Consider the following 21,818-nt stretch of genomic DNA (forward strand, 5'->3'; position numbering starts at 1 on the left):
AACGGTTACGGAAACACCTGTTTACCTAGGTGCTGTATGTATTAATGCGCAGCACCCCAGAGAAACCGACGGTTAACCGGGCACTATTTCTTCTTGCGGAAGGACGAAACTTAAAGGGACCGCTCTCCAAAAAACTATTGAAAATGGGCTGACTAATACAAATGAAATAAATAAATGATATGCAATAAACTTATTTTATTCACATTTACTCACCCCCGTGTACTTTCAAACATGCACGACCTGGACACCAAGTGACGAAAGTGAAGTTCAATGTAAAGTCTTTAAAAAAAGGACAAAGTACCTACATCAAATAAATAAACATAAAATACACACACACAACAAAAGCATTTCATTTAGTGCCGCTGCTTGTGGAATAATGTCCAATGAAAATGTACCTTTGGAGTTTTTACCTAAATAACTGCGTGTAGTAACTTTTGATAAGCTATAAAGGCACATTGCTGTGTGTCATCCTTAAGACAATCACCTTTTATTACATATGTATTTTTTACTTTGACTTTTACATTTGAAATAATCGAGTTAAAGAATCAACAAATTAGTGAACCTATAACAGGTCACACCTTTCTGGCATGTGAAGACCCTTAAATTCACCCACAGATATGTTTGGGTTACACTGAGCAAAAAAGAAAAACATATGTGGGCTGCAGGAATGCGGGCTGTTCTATCTCTCCTGAACAGCTTAGAGCAATAGATCTGACAACTGCGAAAAGCAGTTTCAGTGTTTAACCATCGAAAGAGGTTCTGGAAAACCCACAGTGGTCAGGAGATGTCCAGCCATTACAGGTTCAAATAAACAAAACCGGGCCAAGGTCACAAGATTTTGCTGCTGATAGTGTCGAGCGGTGGGTGATGTTGTAAGCATTTCTGTGAAAGATCACACAGTGCCCTGCAAGGGTTCAGTTTAACACTGTCAGACTGACAGAAGATAACTGTGCTCTTGTACATCCATGGGGGGACACGCTGAAACTGTCCCTGACTCATTCCTTAAACTTGGTATCTCGAAGATCAGTCATGAACAGAGAGCAGCACCTGCATATGGGCCTGTACGGTATCAGAAAACCAGATCAGACGTCCCTAGACGTGGAGTCACAGAGAGAGGAGACCAGATTGTCAACAAGCGCACAGGGTTCGGGAATGCAAGGCCTCCTTGAAATGCGCCCAACACAGTGGACTCTAGAATGTCGTGGCAGCTTCTAGAATTTTGCTAGAAAGAAAGAACATTGTTTCACACAGAGAAGATCTTTTGTTCTCTTAAAAATCTATAAAAAACTATGTTTGAAGATGTTAATCTTTGACTGTGCAAAATGTGACATCACAATGCTGGGTTTTGGGGGTGGTGTCTTAAAATCACTTCTTCAATGTGAATCTCTAGGTACTTTGCCTTTTAAATCTGAATCAGTTATATGTCAAACAATAATATGAAGAGTTTGATTCCGAAGGTTTTCAAAAATCATGTTTTTTTACTGTGCATTCCAATTAATATCAATCAAACTGCAGTTGGTTGGTTTTGATTTCAGCCAATATAACAAATTCAGCTTACTAACTCAATAAAACACATCAAAAACAAGATAACATAATAAAAAACATGATCATTTTGGAACCAAACTCTTCATATGTAGGTTTGGGGCTTTCTTAAAAACACTAAGGCTTGTATACAAAATAGTAAAAGTGATGTTTGCCTGATGGAGCCTTTTTCAAGGGGTAAACAAAAACAGCAGACAGAAGCATAAATAGCTACAATGATTTTTATACGAGAAAAAACAAGAAAAAGTTGTGTAAATTGTGATTCAGAGGTCATTTAAATACTCCTTACTGCAAGAAACAATGACAGAAAGAGACATTAAGGCTCACACATGACCCCTTCCAAATAAAAAAAAGTGTCTGTTCATTGCAGGATATCTATTTCACATTAAAATACTGAATTCTTCAAATAAGGCAACCACTTGAATAAATTCAAACTATCCATTTCGAAAACTCAGTTGTGACAGGAGGGAAATTCTCCAGGAGTGTAAATCAAGGATCAATTATTAAAATCTTTCTGTATAGCACACCTCTCGTGTACCACACAAATGCACGTGATCTATTATACAAAACTTATATTATAAATTCACAAAGCACCGTTAACTAGATTAATAGTTGGGAAATAATGAGAACCTGAAAAATGACTCTATGTAGTCTTCATGTGTAAAATATACTTGCATTAGAACCCCCTACACACAAACATGCACACTGAGCTTAATGTAGTGCACGATGTACAGTGTTTTCATGAACGACTTTATCAGGAATGCAATGTTTCCATAACACCCCTTCCAGGTGCAGGTACGTCGCCTGTAAATGCAGGCAATACAGTAGATGTACATGTTTTTAACACCCAATGAAGAACCACAAAAACCTATAATCAGTCAGGTTTGTTTCGCTGTCACAGGGACTATATGGTGACTGAAAGAATGATCGAAAACGTTGACGCATTACAAGAGAAAGCACGAATGGGTCCAGCATCATTTTAGAGAATTTGTTAAAACCTATGAATTAAAAATTATATTTAATGTTCATCCATGTGATGGGTCACATTTGGATCAGGTTGTCTTTCCTCTTTTCACTTCTTGTCTCCGCTGCTGGGGATCTTGAACTTCTCCAGGAACTCTGTGTGTTTCTGTCTTAAAATCTCCTGTTGCTTTTTAAAGCCGTTCACTCTGAAGAACCGAACAGACAGAAATATGATTAAATAAAGTAGATTATTACAATTTCTAAACTAAATGTTTCTTGTTTGCATGGTGTTTGCTAGGGCACTGCTAAGCAACAGTTATATCTATGTTTGCTTACGAAACACAATAACTCTCAAAATCTGGCTGCGCTGAACTTATAATCATCCAACCGTGTCCCACAACAACTCCACTACAGTTTGATAATGTTTCTTCTCATGGTTTGAAAATCTACAATTTTGTTTTCAAAGCCTCTGATCCACTTCCCGAGGCAACACGTGTAACTTCAAAGCATTCCCACCTGGCTCTCTCTTTGGATTTGTTGTAGATCTCAGTGATGACTCTGTCTTTCTCATCCATGAAGGTATTATGGACCTCTTCCAGTTTCCTGCACGAAAGACAAACCCAGAGGTCAAAGGTGAGATGATTTACTGCCAACATACATATTTGGAGGGGGCAACAGACGACCGTGAGGTGCCGGCATAAATTTGCGATCGCATTAAAAAGGCTCACGGGAATTGACAAGGAAGTTAAACATTGTCATTTTTCAAAACATTTCAAGTGCACTTCTGCAATGCGTCAAGCGAGTGGTGTTTGTTTGGAGAAGATACTTAAATTTCAGTCAAGGTGTAAAAACACTTTTCGCTGATACTGGAAAGCATAACTAAACATTGGGGATTAGGGGAAACCAGTGGATACGCTCTACTGGGGGTTTTCTGGCACTGGGATGGACGAAACGTAATTTAAAAACAAAACATCATTATCATATTTTCATCAGGATTCAAAGAAAAACAGAGAACATTTGTATCGTGGTTCATATAAACAGCTGCACAACACAGACTTATCAGCATTGAAATCTTTCATATAAATATGGTGCCCAGTTCACATCTCACGCATATTGATGTTGAATATATGTGCAAATGAGATTGTGTATGTTTAAAGTCTCACCTGAAGCCAAAGTAATGGACAGAGAGACTGACCAACATGGTGAGCAAGCAGTAGCCCACCAATCGCATGTTCCGTTTCTTTTTCTTTTCCCAATCCTCGGCAGTGTTTTCCTGAGGCTGGGCCTGTCTGAACTGCTCCCAATAACGTATGTTCTCTGATACCTCTGCACTGAGAGAGACAAACAGACAGACAGAGAGTTATTTTTCCATAACACCTACTTCTAAGGATCCAATTATATCATGATGAAATTGATCTCATTTTAAGTTCTCAGTTTGGAGACATTTTCGGACTTCCTAAAGGTCTGTAACATGTGTTGGGTCACCTGGGGCTGTGCGTGGAGGTTCTGAAGGCCTGACCTCCGACGTGCTGGTACCTCAGCCTGAGGTCATATTCCCGTCTGGAACCTTCTCTGCTCAGAACCCTGTAGGCCTCATTCAGCAGAACAAACTGACTGTGAAGACCAGGATTAGATAGGTCACTGTCTGGATGCATCTAAAGCAGAAGAAATAGAAGAATGCGTTATGATCAGTACTTTGCCAGATAGTGACAACTACAGGCTCAAAACAATGATATGGCACTTTTTTTTAAATGCATAAATTTGAAAAACTAAGGGACATGGGTTGCACAAAATGTATTTGGTACCTCCAGTGTTGACAGGCACAGCTTTGTGTATTCAAGGTAGAGTCCGCATTTTATCAGTTTGTGCATTCCATGGGAATCGAAACATGACCTTGGTGTTGTTATGACCATTTAAAACTAGTTGAACTACAGAAATGTGTTGTGTAGGTTTCACACAAGAATGTGTATTAGCTAGCATAATTTTCCCGGTCCATGTTGCCTAGATGATGTCAGCTGAAAATGAAAGCATCTTTATTAACTTATAAAGTTAATAAACATTTGCATGGAAATACAGTCTTCCAGCAGAACACCAAAGATGAAATTTTTGATTTCATGTTGACTTAAATGATAAAATCAGTGTATATCTCACATCTGGTGAATGGAACATGGCATGTCTCCTCATTGTGACCATTTCACCTCTCTGCTCTCACTTGTTCTCTATGACATAAATCATAAAGCTTTTATCTGCTTGTGACTCGGAAACAAAGCGCCCGTATCCATACCCTCATCTCCTCTGTCTCTGTCTCTCTCTCTCTCTCTCTCTCTATCTCTCACACACACAAACCATGATTTCTTTTATACTGTCCAAACTGTATATTGTATTCCCTAACCCTTACCCTCAAAGAAAACCTTTGGCATTTTAAGAAAGCATCATTTAGTGTGTTCTTTATGTGATTTAGTTAAAAAGGACACAGGAAGTGTTCCCGTAAACCATGTTTACGATGTTATACACATGTGACTAGACAGAACCATGTATACAACCACACAAACACACACACACACACACACAGCTGTAAAACACATGCAAACATCTTGTCTTTTTGATATAGCCACTTATTCAAACAAAAGTTTCTCGCTCTATTTCACCCTTACACACAAATCCATTTTATCATTGGCATGCACCAAAACATGAAAGCAGAAACACACAGCAAAAGCCTAAAAAACTAAATGTTTATTTTTTGTCTCTATCTGCAGTTGGAGAACTGGTAGCAGTCTTGGTCCTTTTGCCAATTGTCGGAATGAAATATCTCCCTCTAGGGGTAAGGAGGAGAGTAGCCAAATAACTTGATAGTTCAGCTTTGTGATCCTCACGATTCTTTCTCTATCACCTTTAATCGTTCACAAAAATAAAAAAAAGTCCCCGTGTATAAAATGTATATTCATTGACTCTATTCGAATCGAGGGCTTGCGAATCGAAATTGAATCGGAACATCACAATCGATACCCAGCCCTAGCTTGGACCACTCCTTTTCTCCATCTACACAACATCCTTGGGAGCCATCATACGGGTACATAGCTTCTCCTATCACTGTTATGCTGACGACACCCAGAGTTACATCTCTTCTGTGAAAATGTGACCCTCTCTATTTCTCTCAACAGGTAATGTTCTGACTTTTGTGGGAACTTGTACATTTACATTTAGGCATTCGGCAGACGCTTTTCTCCAAAAGCGACTTACAATGCATTATACTATACATTTTGTTTCTGAGTATGTGCTTGGTATTAGCACCTATTGTATTATTGCTCCTGTATGACATATCGCTGTATGGCTCTCTGCAAGTTGCTTTGTAAGCATCTGCTAAATTACTAAATGCAAATGTGAAATGTGAGCGTGACTTTCTTATTTCTCTGCGATTTGATTGGATGTATAAAAACAGCCATTGAATTTTGAAATGGCACTGGCAGCAGATTGAAAGTTGAAGGGGAGGAGTTAAAGGATGCTCCACCCAAGCCGTCTAACATACGTCAATCTAAGATGGATTTTAAATAAAGAGTATGAGGGAACACAAATTTTAAAAAGTGAATGACCCATGATAAACTATTTACAATAAACGCTGCAATATTTCATGAAAAAATAGTTATCGTTATTTTTTATTTCACTGGGACTTTAAGTAAGTAATACTAAAACCTCTAGCCCAACCTCTAACAGAAGTATTTGCCCTACTAAATGCCAAGAACAAGTGCAATGTTAGTTTCTTCTAATACGGTATCCGATCAAATGCCTAGTTACAAATGTATGCCAAAAACACATTCTGTAAATCTAAATGACTGAATTGATGCTGATGTAAATTAACTTTGTCAGTCCGTCAGTTTACGATAAAGTGATATTCTTATTCTTCAATTCTGTCATTTAACGGGCAGACAAACAAAGTAAATCAAAACAGTCAGACAGGGTTTTCATGACAGCCAGAAATGAACCTTTTTGGACTTGTTGAAAAAGGCGTTCTTTATCTGATCCAGTGAGGCATCCGGTTTCACTCCAAGAAGGTCATAGTAATTCGCTGATGACCTATTAATACCCAAAAGAGATATTAAACAGAATTACTTAAAAAAATGTTTACAGCAGCACTAAAAGAACCAAGCAAAATGTACACAAAATGAGCCACTAGACATCTGTTTGAGAAATGAGTCTTGCTCCAGTCATTTCTATGTTTTGTATTCATATTTTAATAGTTATTGTAAATCTGTCGGTCTGTGTATTCCATAGATGAATATATTTCGGTTGTGATACCTGTGGACAGCAGATAGTGAGATCAGCCGCCGGGAACTTTTACAGTAGCACAGACAGAAATTCTGACAGAAACGTAGCCGAGCTTCCAACAGCATGGTGGTCCTTCAGGAATCAACTTAATACAGATGAGAATCTAAAGAACAGAGGAGAGATATGTTAGCGCTGATGAAAGAATACGTTTTGCTTATGTGTGTTGTGTTTATATGGCGCTTGATCGTGTTGAATGCACATTTTGTTTTGTGGAGATTCAGATAGACGCACCCTTCACTGGGATGAAGCTTCATGTTCAGTTTGTGTGAAACTTTATCCTACTCAATGCACATTTTGTGCGAGTAAGGTTTTATCAGGTGCATGTAAGAGTGCATACCGCTCAGCAGGGTCCCATTGAGGCACAGCCCGTCCGCAGCTCAGGACCTCCTGAACAGAGATTACACACACAATGTTAAAAATCAAGATTTATGTTCCAGAGTAGTTATTCTCATAACTATAACTGCACCCAAATGTAGATACGTACAATCCCTTTATGAAGCTGTTTTCCCACACCCTGATCCCCAGAATTGTTTTTCAGGATTTTACAATGATTGTTAAACATTAGACAAACAAGGATCACGAGTTCTGTGCAGTGCACCTGTTTCCTGTCTAACAGCCAAATAAACATAATAAACCCAGTCAACAGATCAATGACCAGAGCATTAAAAAAACGAATAAATGACAATGGCAAATGCTAAAATTGCTGACCTAAGCTGCAATCCTCGCTCTCTAGGTTGTTAGCCGAGCTAACTTTAGTTAGCTTGCAGCTAATGCGGTCATTCAACAAATATTGAAATTGTATTTCTACGACCGAAAACGATAAGAAATGTTAACAGATTTGTTTGACAGTTGTTTAATATCAATTTTCTTCGTGAGGCAAAATCACACTTACCACACACACACATGCTATTATTAGCTTAGCCGCAGCGCTAAAACAACAACAAACTCGCGCGACGTGAATCTCATCACAGAGATATAATTCATAGGATTTATGTCATTTAATCATGTCACCTCAGTGGAAGACACAACCCGGTCTGCTGTAGTGTTCCTTGCTGCTTTCATAACACTTCAACTGGCCTGTTACATAAAGGACAACGTGCTCCAGCAGCTCTGTTTTCAATTAACCCTTTATTTACACTACTGGTCTTTCTTTCATTATGTCCCAATTTGTTAAGCAGCAAAACCGAATTTTTAAAAAAATTAATAAATGACATTAATATAAAATATAACGGAGCAAAATATTAACGAATTAACAAATTATGGGCTAAAGAACGGGAATACAGAACCAAACGTCCGATGAAAATATAGCGCTCACCAAAATACCGTAATTTAGCCTGCTACAGTAAAACCATATATCAACATAACAGTAATATATTCTGAAAGATCCTTATATTGTTTGAAGTAATATCACTTTAATTTATTATGCTTTACAAAATATGCATCAATATCGGTCACATAATATAAAATATAGGAATGATCTAATATAGAACAATATTGTATATTTCTTAATCTAGTGGTACTATTCCACATACGTAATGTAAACAGTACGTGTTGAAGTCATATCCACTTGTCACTTTCTGTATTGTATTTTGTCAGCACGATCCGATCCAGTACTGGTATACAGAATTTGTTTGTGTCTGGGGGAACAGCAGACAGTCACAAACATGAACATGCCAAACATCAGCAGCAACATGTCATTTGCAGGACGCTTTGGGAAATCAACATACACAAATGACTTTCCAAATGCGAAAACGTCAATTTCTATCAGTGTTCTCGGAGGGCAAATGTCAATCGTTGATATCTCTCATCCTGTTGTTGGATTCCAGTGTTTTGATGAAAGACTATCCACCTTTAAAACATAAGAACGAGATATGAAACAGAATTCTGACAAAAGAAACATTGTCAAAAATCCAGAAAAAGGCTAAAGAATTTAATTGAAATGTAAATACAGTGACGTTTGTAATGTGCATGCATGACATCATGTTACGTCACTACTGACCTCACAGAAAGAAGAAAAATGATTATCGAGAATGTATGCAGCTCTGACACGCTGTTCTGCTTCACTGTTATACTGAATCATCTCCAGCAGAGGAACCCCGTTCAACCTTGTGAACTCCTCAATCACCTGTCAAATGCACGAGAGCATCGGTTAAAGGGATACTTCTCCCAAAAATGTCAATTCTGTCATCATTTGCTCACATTCGAGTCGTTGCAAATCTGTATACATTTCTTTGTTCTGATGAAAACAGAGAAAGATATTTGGAAGAATGCTTATAACCAGGACAGATTTTGCCCCGTATTGACTACCATAGACTACCAAAAGTGCCCCAGAACTTGCTGTCCTACATTCTTCAAAATGTCGTCTTCTGTGTTCAACAGAACAAAGAAATTATAAATTTTATTTTCCTTCTATGGGAGTCGATGGGGGGCAAAATCTGTCTGGTTATAAGCATTCTTACAAATATCTTTATACAGACTTGGAACAACTGGAAGGCGAGTAAACGATGATTTTTGGGTGATGTATCCCTTTAAGCGCGATTGTTGAACGACTGTGATAGAGCTCTTTATAAGAGTAATTAGATGTGTCTTAAGTGTGATCTGTTTACCCGTGGGCTGCTGGATACCAACATGTATAACACTTCCAGGCTTAGAGTAACCACCTCCATCTCAGCCATTTTGAGGGTGGCACAAAGACCATTGAGCACCGCCGCTTGAGTCAACCGAACACAGTATTCAGGGCCATGATGAGCGATGTTACCCAGAACTCTAAGCACCTTTTACAAACAAAAACATGCTGGTAGAGATTAGGTTAACCTAACTTCGGGTACAGTTTGATACTAAAATGACCAGGGTAAAGCAATCAATACAAACAGATATATTTACACAATGATATGCTTAAAAATAGTGATTCTAACACATTTTTTCTTCACGATCACATAGGTGCACAAATGAAGTAAATAAAGCCGATGACCGTTGCCTACCATTACATTTATTCCTTTAGAGAAGGACAGAAGACTGATTAACATAGGAACCAGGTTAAGAAGCAGGAGATCAGAGCAGAATCCACTGGAACTGGCTAGAAATAAAGTATCAAAATTAGGAATGTGCAGATGAGAGCAAGTAGAAAATGACAAAAATCACCTTTACGTTTTTCTTGGCAGTCATAAATTGTGCTTTCAAAACAATAAAACTGACACAAGAGGCTGTGCAATTCTACCAGGTGCTTACCGGTGAGGTTGTTGAGCACCCACAGGCTCTCTCTGCTCAGTCCTGCGTGAGAATGAAGATAAGCCTGACTAAATACACACAGGGCGGCAAGGAGACGTGTGTCCTCTGGCATTACATCACATCTTCTACTGACCAGCAGGTTACCAAGGCAACGGAGGAGAGGCCAAATGAGCTGCAGAACAAAAGCCAAAGTCAGAAAATCAAAGAGAGAAGCAGGTGCAACACTCATCAGAAAGGAACTTTCTCAGATGAGAATATCTTTATTTCGGTTTCTATTTCAATTCCAAATGAGATGGACAGTATGTATGTGATGTGGGTACCGGATGTTGCTTTGCAATAGCTTACCAATTCAATCCCATCCTCAAGGTTTCCTTTAGCAACAGTGCTCCCTAGTGCTATTAACACAGCAACACACTGTGAGAAGATCCTTTGTGTAACACGCACAGAGTTCTGCACATTACTGCAAAGCAGAACATAAAGTCATATTTCAGGCAAGTAATAATTCCTCTGACCTATTTATTTGAGATAAAAATTAACTTCAAAGAGTTCAAAGGAGAAATTATGCTATCTGAAAATAAAAACACACACGTTTAAAACCACTGTTTTCTCAATGTCATTGTTTGAATTTCTGCCACACCTGCTAACGAAATAGTGTAAACACCACGCACACTCAATTGCGGGTCCCAAACCAAACTCATGATCTGGAGTCATCGCTGGGATCAAATCCAGCATTACCCCTGAATCCTCAATGGCTCTGAGGAGGAACACAGACAAAGACATATCTGTTATGTGATAATAACCAGTATTTAACTAGTAGCATTTCTAGATTGCCAACAATGAGTTTGACCCAGATAGTTTAAACAAACATAAAACAAACAAAACAAGCTGGTTCCTTACAATATGATTTTTTCAGTATCTTCTTTTGCCTGCAGCAACTGAGACAGAGCAAAGCCAACAGCCTCCACCACAGCCAGATTATACCTCTGATTCTGAAACAGAGAAGACCTTATTAAATATGACAGCACCTATCAAGAACATGCCCAGGTAATATTTATATGTTATAGAAATATTATTAGTAATATATAATATAGAAATAATAGATCATTGTTTTGAACTATTATTGTTGCATTATGTAGGATATGTATTATAATAATGTTAATATATAAAATGAATTACATTTTAGTTGAGTTCCAATATATTTTATGAAATCAGCATTCATTTAAAAGTATTGTGAGGCAATATTATTTATATATCAAATCGTATTAATACAACACGTTATTATATATTATTGAAAATATGTTTGCAGATCATGGTAGTATAATGCCTCACAATACTTTTTAATTATTTATGATTCAAAGTAAAAATATTGTATCTCAATATTCATTTTATCATTTTGATTTTAAAAGTCATTGGAAATAATAAGAAAAACTAAAAAGACTTCAGACACATTAGAGTGCCTATTCACCCGCATCTTCATAAAGTCACATGGCAAAAACTAAAAACATAATGACTCTTAAACTAAAATTCAGTTTTTCCACGATTCCCCCAATTATCACGCATACAGAGACCATTATAAGTCTATAGATGCTGAATTTTAATGGAACGTACATTAAAGATAGTTCTAAAGTGATAGGTTACCGTTAGCTAGTCAGTTAGTTACATAAATGTGCTTACTTGAATGCAGCTCGCCAAGGCTGAAATTACTCCCTGAGCCAGAAGCTTCTCTCTAACTAAAGTGCTGTCGGCACACAGGTTTCCCAGCGTGTATAAACAGATTTCCTAGACAAAAAGACAAATAGAATTGAAATGTGGATAAAACTCAACGATGTTCCTCTTATATTGATTGTACAGTCACTGACCATTAGCTTAGGGCTCTGACTGGAGAGATATGTGAGGAGGTACGGTCCAGCAGACAGACATGCTTGACCTACGCTAGGATGAGGAGAGTGAGACAGCTCATGAAGACAACGCGCAGCCTCTAGCTGGCACTGGGCATTATGACCACTGAGCTGCCCGACCAACATGTGGATGCTGTTCTCTGACCTGAAGATAAACACATGTAAATTGTGATATACAATGAACTGATATGTCTGAGATAAATAATCTTACATGTTAAACATATGATCAAGGGAGGTCGTACTTTATGAAAATGTGCTGGGAGTCAGGGTTTCGAAGAGCTTTTCTGAGAGATGCGAGACGACTTGCTTTTTCCTCACCACCAAGCTGGACTCCACATATCATCTCTCTCACCTAATGTCATCCATTCAGAGTAAATACATGAGGTGTATTGTCAGTAAAGGAACAGAGGTCTTCCTCTTGGATACATGCTGTACAGTGAATAGCAGAGAAACAAATCTTACCTGTTCAGGTGACAGGTGAGGAGCTGAGCCTGTCTCCATTGAGTCTTCATCTTCATTCTCTAACAGTCTTTTACTGGTAAGCTGTCTGTCTTTCCTCGCCTGTCTGAGAACTATCGTGAAGAAATAAATGGTCACATTACATCACGTGGACTGCATATTAAAAAAAACCACTAAACTGACGTTAGATGCAACACTGCATGCATGAAAGCTAAAGTTAACCCTCATGCACACATGCTTTTCTCAACAGGATGCACACAAACCTTTCTCAAATTCACGTTTCTTCTGTTTAAACTCCTCCAAATCACTTGCAGACCGACTTGCTTTATGACGGATTGTTTTCAGTCTCCACATCTTCAATGAATTCCAAAATCACGCGATGCAAATAATTATTTTAATGAAATATTTAAATATCGCTTACATTCAAAACAGAAATCTAAGGCAAAGAAAATCTTCAACATTTAATCACACATATTTGCTAAAAGGCCTGCGTCGCAGTCGACCACGGACGCTTTACGGCAATCTTTTAAAATAAAAGTGCAATCTTGACTGAACTTACTTTGTCTATGTACATTTTATGTATCAAATGCCGAATAAATCTCACATAAATTACCTACAGAGTGAGTTTATTTAAATATTTAATATTTGTAATAATAGTTTTCAGTGGTTCCGGTGCTTTTATTCTGAAATATTAAAGCTCCGGCGTACTCACAGCGCTGTTGCTTCACTTTTCTGAGAAGAAGATTCTAGTAAACGTTCGCAGTTTATCTCAATGCAATTAGTTAAAAAACTAAGATTACATTTAGAGTTTCACATACAGTTTTTAGGTAGGTGACTACGGAAAATGTGGGTTTTACCATACAGACAAACGGAGAAGTTGGAGTCTTTATTTATCCAAACCAACACAGCATGGGTGCCGCATGTTAATGCAGCCTGCTATCATTAGCGTATTGAATCATGTGTCAAGTAACTTATATATTTTGAAAGTACACTTTTGATCACTGATAATAAAATGAATGTTTTGTCATTTAGCGATGAGAAACGTTTTGTTTGTATTTGTAATTTGGTGAAGTTGATAAAACCCACACAGTATTCTGCATGACCTACTAGTTTCTTAAAGGAAAAGTTTCGTTGTTTTTCAGGTGATACAAACTTAAGATACTTACATCCACCATGTCAAAGGCAACCAAACGCAAGCACGTAGTGAAGGAGGTTCTGGAGGAGCATGTCACACCCACTGAAGACCAGCAAATTATGAGGGTACAGTACAGTTTATGAACACAGTTTGGGGAATTGTGAAGTGTTGAGAACCTTAAAAGTTTATTTATTATATCACAGGTCTTGGGTAGTAATGGCAACAATCTTCACGAGGCTGTGACTGACAGTGGCGAGCAGTTCCTGCTCAGCATGCCACCAAAGTACCGCAAGAACCTCTGGATCAAACGAGGTTTGTTTTCGTTTATCTTTCCTAGATAGTATGTTCAGTTTTTCACTAATTCTTTACCGTCTCTCTTTGTCAGGAGACTTCGTCATCGTTGATCCCATTAAAGAAGGAGGAAAAGTGAAAGGAGAAATTAGTTTCATACTTTACAGGGACCACATCCGATATCTGAGGAAACTCGGTATCTGGTGAGGCTGTTGGCCTTTTTTGAAAAAAAACTTGTTAATAAATGTTTTAGTCTCAAATTGTAACAACAGCATTTTCACACGTCACGCAGGCCAAAAGGATTCCACGAATCTCACCCAACTGCTGAGATGAACGAAGGAATGCAGAATGTTCAAAATGAAGAAAAAAACGGGCAGGAAGAGGCAGCGCCTGATAGTGACTCTGAGAACGATGACAGCGATCTGTTTGTGAACACAAATCGTACTACTGTCCTCTACAGCGAGAGCGAGGAAGAGACTGATGAGGAGGAGGAGGAGTGTGATGGGACAGAAGGAAACGCTTTGTAGATGGAGAGAAAAGAACAAAACTGCAAAATACTTCATCCAATACTGGTCGATGCTTTACAACAATATGACCAAGAGCAGCTTTTTTGTAATGAACCTTGATCGAGCTTTAATACCAGGACAGACCACACTGATGCCTGAGACTGAACTTCATTTCAGGGCTGTAATTGTTTTAAATCATTCCTCTCCGATGGCATTCTGAAGCTAGTTAAGTGTTCTCAGAAGGAATGATCAGATTATGGTCATCATAATTTGTGTCCTTAAATGTATTTTCCTTCTGGTGAAATGAAACCTATTGTGTATCATTATATTTGTAAATAGTGAATTGCAATAAAGTTTGATTTGTATACTATACCCACACTGATCAGAATGACACTTGTAGAATCTAGAACAAAAAGACCATTATGATTTTTTGTAAGGTGGCATTGCTTTAAATTAAGTACATCACGAACCCAAATTCACACCCAAATTAAACTGTTTTGCACAATTATTCATTTTCATGATGTCAGTATGCAGAAACACCTTTATTGTTGTTAAAAAAGGCTTTATATGCCTAATCCAATACTTTTCTATTGAAGTCAAATATAAGGTTACATAACACTAGAAACACTAATATTTTCATACTAAAAGAACAAAAATTTCTTGTTTTTATTTTTCTACTTAAACTCACATATGACTTAAGAAATCTAGCAAAACTGCAATAGCACACATGATAAAGAGAAACATTACAAAAATGTTAAAGGTTACCCCAAAACTAAAATTCTGTCAAAACTTTTGTTATTTTAAACCTACATTACTTTCTTTTGCAGATATGTTAAATAATGTTAGTAACAGAAAACCTATGGTACCCATTGACTTGCATTGGTGTTATGAACATACAATAAAAGTGAATGGGTACCATTGATTTTCTGTTACCAACATTATGGGTTTTTGGTTTCCTACATTTTTCATGTTTTGCAGAAGAAAGAAGATACTGTGCTAGGCTTTAATGGACTAGTTTGATGCACTTATGTATTTTGTGCCTATGTTGTTATAATTGCTTCCAATGTTTCCTCATCTGTAAGTCACTTTGGATAAAAGCGTCTGCTAAATTACTAAATGTAAATGTAAAGATCTAAATGGTTTAAAATGACGGTGAGTAAATGATGATGGAATTATCATTTTTGATTGAACTATCCCTTTCAATCACTGTACAAAACAATCAGCTTTATTTCAAACTCATACAAAACATCATGCAATGCATTATAGTAGATGAGTGTTTGAGTTAGAAAACAGTCTAAATCTCTGTTCGACACAAAAACAAACCAATGATGAGAAGGTTGGTTTTGCAATGGTTTTAGGCTCTTTAGAGGTGAATGTCATTTAAATACTGGCAGTCAAAACTCGTCGGATGAGAACTTGTTTTATCATAACTGAGAAAACCTGTTAAGAACAGGCTTAAGGGACACGAGGTTTGACTCTCAGTGTTGTGTATCTGCATTCAGGGGTGGGTGTTAATGTTTCAGTCCAGAGCTGGAACATGTCAATTGGGTTGCGCTTGTGGACCAGGAGGATTGTGTGGTTTGCACAGGCATCTTTAGATTCATCTTTAGGAAAGTCAAATGTGAGGAAGGCGGGGTGGTTGATAGGTGGGACCCCCAGTCTCTGCAGGCACATGCCCAGATAGACATCATCAATGGGAAAGAGATGAACACTCTTTGACACCTCAAAGAGCCTATGGGCCAGAGTACCGGAATACACCACGCCTCCTCCGCCCGGATATGTTGGGTACAGCCCTTTGTAGAAGCTCTTTGGGACGTAATACTTTGTATCATTCAAACGTAAAGGCGCTGCGTTGCTTATAATATCACCCACAACAAACTGCTCCATGTTTGATTGTGAATATCTTTTCGTAGTCGTAGCCATCTTCTCCTCCTCAGCCTGCAGATAGTCCAGGATAGCAGGCGTCCTAACAAACACATCATCATCACCCTTAAAGATGAAACGGGCGTGTGGACAACGTCTTGAGAACCACTCCCAGAACAGCACATCTTTCAGCGTAAGATTAAAGAAAGTGTCTGTGAAATTCCATTGGATGATGTCACCGAATAACTTACTCTCAAATTTTAATTTGATTTCGGTATGCAAGTCTTTGGTCGTCCCCAATAGGAAAACCCGCCGAACAAGCCCCCCTTCTCCATCCCGTCCCTTCACCCATCCTGAACGCCCCCAAGTCTGTCTAATCGCCTCCCGGTTCTCAAAGTTTTCCCCTTGAGTTTTGATGGCAAGGAGCAACATCGGAGCCCGAGTCTTTGACAGCGGCGCTTTGTTACAAACATCTAACGGCTCAAGGATCAGTGGATAGTCTCGACAGTGCATAGACATGACAAAATTTTTCATCTGGGTGGGAAGAATTTCGTAATCTGGCATTATATTAAGAATCTCATTATTTGGAGAACAGGATCTACTTCTTCCAATGGAACTTTCTCTATAGTCAGTAATCCTGCTGTGGTTTACAGAAGCAGCGATCAGTGAAGGATTTAGGATTGGGTTTTTTCTGCGGTCTGCGATGTGCTGGATAAAGTTCCACAGTGCTCCACTATCTAGTCCGGTTCTCCAAAAGCACTTTTCAGGGTGCGGAGCCAGATCTTTAGAGAAGCTCAGCCCAGTGGCAATAAAGCGTGTTGGTAGCAAAGGTACGGGTTGAATCATGGAGTTGCCGTGTTTCATGGCATAGGTCAAAGCCACTGACACATAGATGTACACTGGGATAAGCACAAAGCACGGCGAGCAGATGAACAGGATCCGGCGACGATATCGACACAGATGTGAAGCCATACACTTTGAAAAGACAAATGATACAAAAATTAAGCTTTTTATAATTATGTTTGGTGTTTTTAGTCGTCATTAGAAATTGCATGAGATCATTCAGACGGCATCAATTATCACAGATTATTTAGTACATTGTGGTATAAAATTGGGTACAAACCTTCCATAGTAATCATTTTTTAACAAAGAAGTTTCAGTTCATTTAATCACCTTGTTATTTGGGCTTAACTAGGATTACGTGCATATACTGTATATATTATATAAAGTCAAGCAGGGTGAAGTCAGCTAAAATGGGCCACTTTTCGTTTATTCTTATCATCACTGCATCATGTATCAAAAATAATGTTTTTCTACCATACAGTATACCACAATTTAGGTCAAGGCAAGATTTATTTTAGGCGATATTAGAGGTTTTCTTTGTTTGTTTGTTTGTTAATGAGTACTTTAAATGTTACAAGGTATAACAAGAACGAACATTTATTATTTTATATAAATTAAATATTGTATTTAACAAAAGATACACATAAAATAAAATTCTTAATATAACCACCGACTTGAATAATTCACAGTTTTTAAAGACAGTCTCCATTTGAAGTCCTGCTCTCCTTATCTTAGCAGACATACAGGCAATGTAAACATTTTAAACATACTGATGATTTGTGGCAACCGCTTAGGCATGAAATATGACAGATGACACATTTAAATGGGTCATTTTACCTTTAGCTGACATCACCCTGTTTCATAGTGAATTTTACTGCAAACAATTATCTAGGAAAAAAATGCAGCATTATATACGCATCCATACTATATCGACAACAAAAATGACATTCTTTTTAAAAACGCAAGGGTGTTGAGTATGCAGTTTTTGCGTAAAAGTGTTAAAACATACCAGTGAATCTATATGTTATGGTTCCATTCGCAATAGTAAAAAAACGTAAACGTATGATATTTTGACTTACCACGATTCTGGTGATGAATCTTTTTACTTTAAATTTCGCCATTCATTGTCTTCTAACAAAACAAACAAATAAATAAAATCCACTCGTTGGATGGCGGAATCTCCCGAACCTCGCGAACAGCGCGTGAAGTGGCTTCGTGTATACAGGTGTCGATCAGGTGAATGAGTAAAGACACGCCCACCATCTCTAAGTCAAATGAATCATTTAGCCGTATTTTTTTTAGAACTAAAGTCTTGGCTATAAAAAAGCTTAGTTATTACTCAAAAAAGTACTAATTTTAGTTATTACTAAAAAAAAACGTTGGCATGTTGTCACATGATGAGAATTTGCCATTGGATATCCTACAAGCTTTTCAGCAAAATGGAAAATGTGTGAAACCATTGTCTCCATGGTTGTCATCAACATGAACTTAAAATATTTGTTCAACTTGGCTAAAGGGCTTCCTTATTGTTACCTGTGTGGTTTGTTTGCTTACCAACAATTTGAACACAAAATAACAATGAGTTAATGCATAAACTAACATGATCTAACATGATCAGCATTTATTCATCTAGGTTCATGTTAATTTCAGCATTTACTAAAACATTTTAAAAATCAAAGGTGTCTTTTAATATTAGTTAACGTAGCACGGATTGACATTAACTAACATTAACAAGGATTCATAAATGCTGAAAAACTAAATGCTGTAACATTCTGACAACATGCATGTGGTCATATTGAACCTAATCTTGACTATTTATCATGAAAATATACGCAGACTTTGTGTGTAACACACTAATATGTGTCAGATGTCATGTGGAATGTCATACATTATCTGCTTAATTTCACATATGGTTCTTTATTGTGTAGTTTCACTCATGTCAAACCTGTTTGTGGCGACCTGTCCACACAATGCACTGGTGAACTGATGGGACTCTTCCCCACAGAAACTAGGCAGAAAACAGGTTTTTCAGGTAGAATGAACTATTAATTTAATGTTGTTAAAACAACATGAGTAGTGTGTTGTGATTTTTATTAAAACCTGAAAGTAATTCATAGAAATCGTGAAAATAAAGGGGTTGTCTGGAGTGTATGATAATATCAATATGAGATCGACACGGCTGCTGTAGGCGACTTACCCACAAATATTTCAGTAGTCTTCAGCAGAGCGTGTCATCCATACCAAGCATAGTTTAAAGGTAGAGCAACTGCAGAAGAAACAACAGTCAAACATGCTTTTGCACTATTGTTTACCTGAGTAATGTAATAAGTGTCTTTGTACCCAAACTGTTGGAACTGCCGGAGATTTTGGTTTTGCATTTCACTAGTTAACTTACATTTGGCAGATGCTATTCTCCAAATCATCACACAGTGCATTCAGTATATGTGTTCCCTGGGAATAAAACCTGTGATCTTTGTGCAATGCTCTACATATTGAGCTAAGGAATGAATCTTCTTTCAGAGCTGATTCACTTAAGCTTTCGAGCATTCAATTCTTTAAGCTTTCAAGCAATGTCAGATTCTAGAAAAGTGTTGTCATTAATATATTCAGGAATTCAATGATATTCATAAGAGCATCACGACTGATAAAGATATTGCTTACAAAAGTCTGTGTTTTGAATGTATGTAAAATGTGTTTTTATGTTTTATGCACTTCAATTTTTCTTGCTTGTGTATTTATCAACAGATTGCAAATAAAAAAAAAGATTTAAATGTGGACTCTGTGCTGAGAATAAATGAGCATTTCCCTGGAAAAAAATAGTCAGAAACACACATAGAATAGAAAATGACATACACCCTCACAAGTTCATTTTTTAAAATGGTAGGAATTAAGATTTATTTTTTTCTCCATTTGAACAAGTGGTTTGATTTTATTTAATTTTTTACAAGTACTATTTTTTTGAGAAAACTTGCAAAAACTTCTAGCATTTTCCAAGTCAAGAATGAACATGAAAAAGGGGATTTATTGCTGAATGTCAAATGAAATCTACACCTTCACCGTGTGAACACGACTCGGTTGCTGCGGTAACCATGCACCCATCTACCTGAACCACTAGTACATGCAGAGGAAGGGACGCCTTTACGGGCAGACAGGAAGAACAGAAGATAAATACAGGAAGAAAGAAATCTGTGAGACGAGTGCTGCTTCAAATGAGTGTGTGTGTGTGTGTGCGAGTACGCTAAATGACTTCAGTGTGTGTGTGTGTGTGTGTGTGTGTGTGTTTAAGTGTATGTGTACTGTATGTATTTGCAGGTGTGTGTGAGAGTGTCACCAAAAAAAAAATTCTGCCATCATTTATTTACCCTCATGTCATTCGTTCTCCCGTAGAAAAACGCACAACGCATTTTTAATTATGTACTTGGTCACACTTTTCCATGCGAGTACAATAAACAGGGCGCTTTCAAGCTTCAAAGAGAACACGAATGCACTTTAAATGTGCTCCATATGACTCGTGTGCTCCGTCCGACTCATCTGAACATGACAGTTTTGTGTAAGGAGGAAGTCTTTCAGTCTGTTTGTCACACAGCGGCTTTCAAAATGTCAGAATACAGCGCACGAGTCATATCAAACAATGTTTACGAAATGCTTACTGATGTTTCTGTGTCCTTTTTAAAGCCTTAAAGGATCAGTTCACCCAAAAGAATTAAGATCCTGTCATCAAATATTCACCCTCAAGTCAATTAAAACCTGTACGTGACTCTGAAACACAAAAGAAGATATTGTCTCAGTGTTTTGTGTCCATCCAATGGAAGTCAATGGGGGCCAGCGTTGTTTGGTTAGCAACATTCTTCATTTTTGGGCTTCATTTTAAATGAATGGAAACAAATGACCATTGGTGTTCTTTGGTGTTTAACAAACATGTCTTGAATGATGTGGGGGCGAGTAAATAAACGAACTGTTCTTTTGGGGTGAACTGGGCCTGTATGTGTACATGTGCATATGCTGTTTGTCTAAATTAATTGTAGGCTGCTGGGCTCTGGAAGGAGGGGTTAACACTATATCTTCATCCGCCTAGAGTTGCACGTCTAGTAGCCAAACACATGTTGCTTTGAGCAAGTCTCCAGCTTGCACACACACAAAAGAAAATCACAGAAATAGGAAAGAAAAGCTAAGAGAAACAACAAAAACATGGACCATTTGCAGACAAACACAGCTGGTCGTATCATTGTGTATGGTCTCTCCAGCATCACGTAGACAATACGGGCGGTAATGGATCTGTTCCGGTCGGAGAGGCGTCTTATGAGTTTTCGATGAAAAGTCCTGAGACACAGTGCGGCTTAAAGCTGCTGGCATAGGAATGGAAACGTGTGGGCTAAGAGAAGAGATGTAGGTCCATGTAGGCTAGAATCAGGCTGGATTGGTTCCCCCGCAGGTGGCACTGCGGCCAATGACTACTCATGGAAGGATGATACAGTGCAATGAGCTCGTCTCACCACGAGGGGGTGACAAAGTCACCAACATGTGTCTCTTTCTGTTTTTAACCCATTGGTGTCACTTGCTAAAATAGAGAGCTTGCTTTAGACCCAACAGAAAGAATACAAGCATACTTGCACACGTTTACTGGAGCACTGGTACACACAGGCGTATGTCTACACGCACTCGAAACGTTAACCTGAAGACGAACACGACGCTATACGCACAAACTAAACGCGTCCTCACGCTGAAAGGCAGCCACTACTGTGTACACGAAGACACGTAGATATACAC

General features: G+C 38.0%; 4 protein-coding genes across 11 annotated transcripts; 1 reads left to right on the plus strand and 3 right to left on the minus strand.

The window, feature by feature from the left end:
• Positions 1–1,747: 1,747 nt before the first annotated feature.
• Positions 1,748–8,154, minus strand: dnajc4 (DnaJ (Hsp40) homolog, subfamily C, member 4). Of its 5 annotated transcripts, none has more exons than XM_079479636.1 (8): positions 7,840–8,154; positions 7,166–7,215; positions 6,799–6,931; positions 6,486–6,576; positions 3,991–4,160; positions 3,669–3,836; positions 3,022–3,108; positions 1,748–2,711 (listed from the first exon to the last, which is right to left on the minus strand). In XM_079479636.1, exons 3-8 carry the CDS (start codon positions 6,891–6,893, stop codon positions 2,615–2,617), a joined length of 708 nt encoding a protein of 235 aa, XP_079335762.1. In that variant the 5' UTR covers positions 6,894–6,931; positions 7,166–7,215; positions 7,840–8,154; the 3' UTR covers positions 1,748–2,614. The 5 variants fall into 5 exon arrangements, with proteins under 5 accessions (XP_079335762.1, XP_079335763.1, XP_079335765.1 ...); XM_079479637.1 differs by having other exon boundaries at positions 7,721–7,970; XM_079479639.1 differs by having other exon boundaries at positions 7,060–7,215; positions 7,840–7,967.
• On the minus strand, positions 7,995–13,379 carry tmco6 (transmembrane and coiled-coil domains 6). 4 transcript variants are annotated; one of them, XR_013787910.1, is made up of 15 exons: positions 12,973–13,024; positions 12,677–12,767; positions 12,417–12,526; positions 12,197–12,306; positions 11,916–12,099; positions 11,731–11,835; positions 10,954–11,045; positions 10,694–10,810; positions 10,402–10,516; positions 10,057–10,228; positions 9,810–9,904; positions 9,435–9,602; positions 8,828–8,953; positions 8,556–8,677; positions 8,227–8,465 (listed from the first exon to the last, which is right to left on the minus strand). XR_013787910.1 is itself a non-coding variant. In XM_079479627.1 (14 exons), exons 1-14 carry the CDS (start codon positions 13,271–13,273, stop codon positions 8,633–8,635), a joined length of 1,533 nt encoding a protein of 510 aa, XP_079335753.1. In that variant the 5' UTR covers positions 13,274–13,379; the 3' UTR covers positions 7,995–8,632. The 4 variants fall into 4 exon arrangements, 2 of the variants coding, with proteins under 2 accessions (XP_079335753.1, XP_079335752.1); XM_079479627.1 differs by lacking the exon at positions 12,973–13,024 and adding an exon at positions 13,271–13,379 and having other exon boundaries at positions 7,995–8,677; XM_079479626.1 differs by having other exon boundaries at positions 7,995–8,677; positions 12,973–13,065.
• eif1ad (eukaryotic translation initiation factor 1A domain containing) lies at positions 13,094–15,075 on the plus strand. The gene is made up of 5 exons (XM_079479641.1): positions 13,094–13,240; positions 13,556–13,673; positions 13,752–13,860; positions 13,934–14,042; positions 14,132–15,075. The coding sequence occupies exons 2-5, from the start codon at positions 13,587–13,589 to the stop codon at positions 14,364–14,366; spliced, it is 540 nt and encodes a 179-aa protein (XP_079335767.1). The 5' UTR covers positions 13,094–13,240; positions 13,556–13,586; the 3' UTR covers positions 14,367–15,075.
• A 474-nt stretch (positions 15,076–15,549) lies between these two features.
• On the minus strand, positions 15,550–18,274 carry LOC306907991 (N-acetyllactosaminide beta-1,3-N-acetylglucosaminyltransferase 2). The gene is made up of 2 exons (XM_079480540.1): positions 18,131–18,274; positions 15,550–17,183 (listed from the first exon to the last, which is right to left on the minus strand). The coding sequence occupies exons 1-2, from the start codon at positions 18,170–18,172 to the stop codon at positions 15,801–15,803; spliced, it is 1,425 nt and encodes a 474-aa protein (XP_079336666.1). The 5' UTR covers positions 18,173–18,274; the 3' UTR covers positions 15,550–15,800.
• Between the last annotated feature and the right edge of the window lie 3,544 nt (positions 18,275–21,818).

Source organism: Barbatula barbatula (assembly GCF_947034865.1).
Source record: "Barbatula barbatula genome assembly, chromosome: 18".
Taxonomy (NCBI): Eukaryota; Metazoa; Chordata; class Actinopteri; order Cypriniformes; family Nemacheilidae; genus Barbatula; species Barbatula barbatula.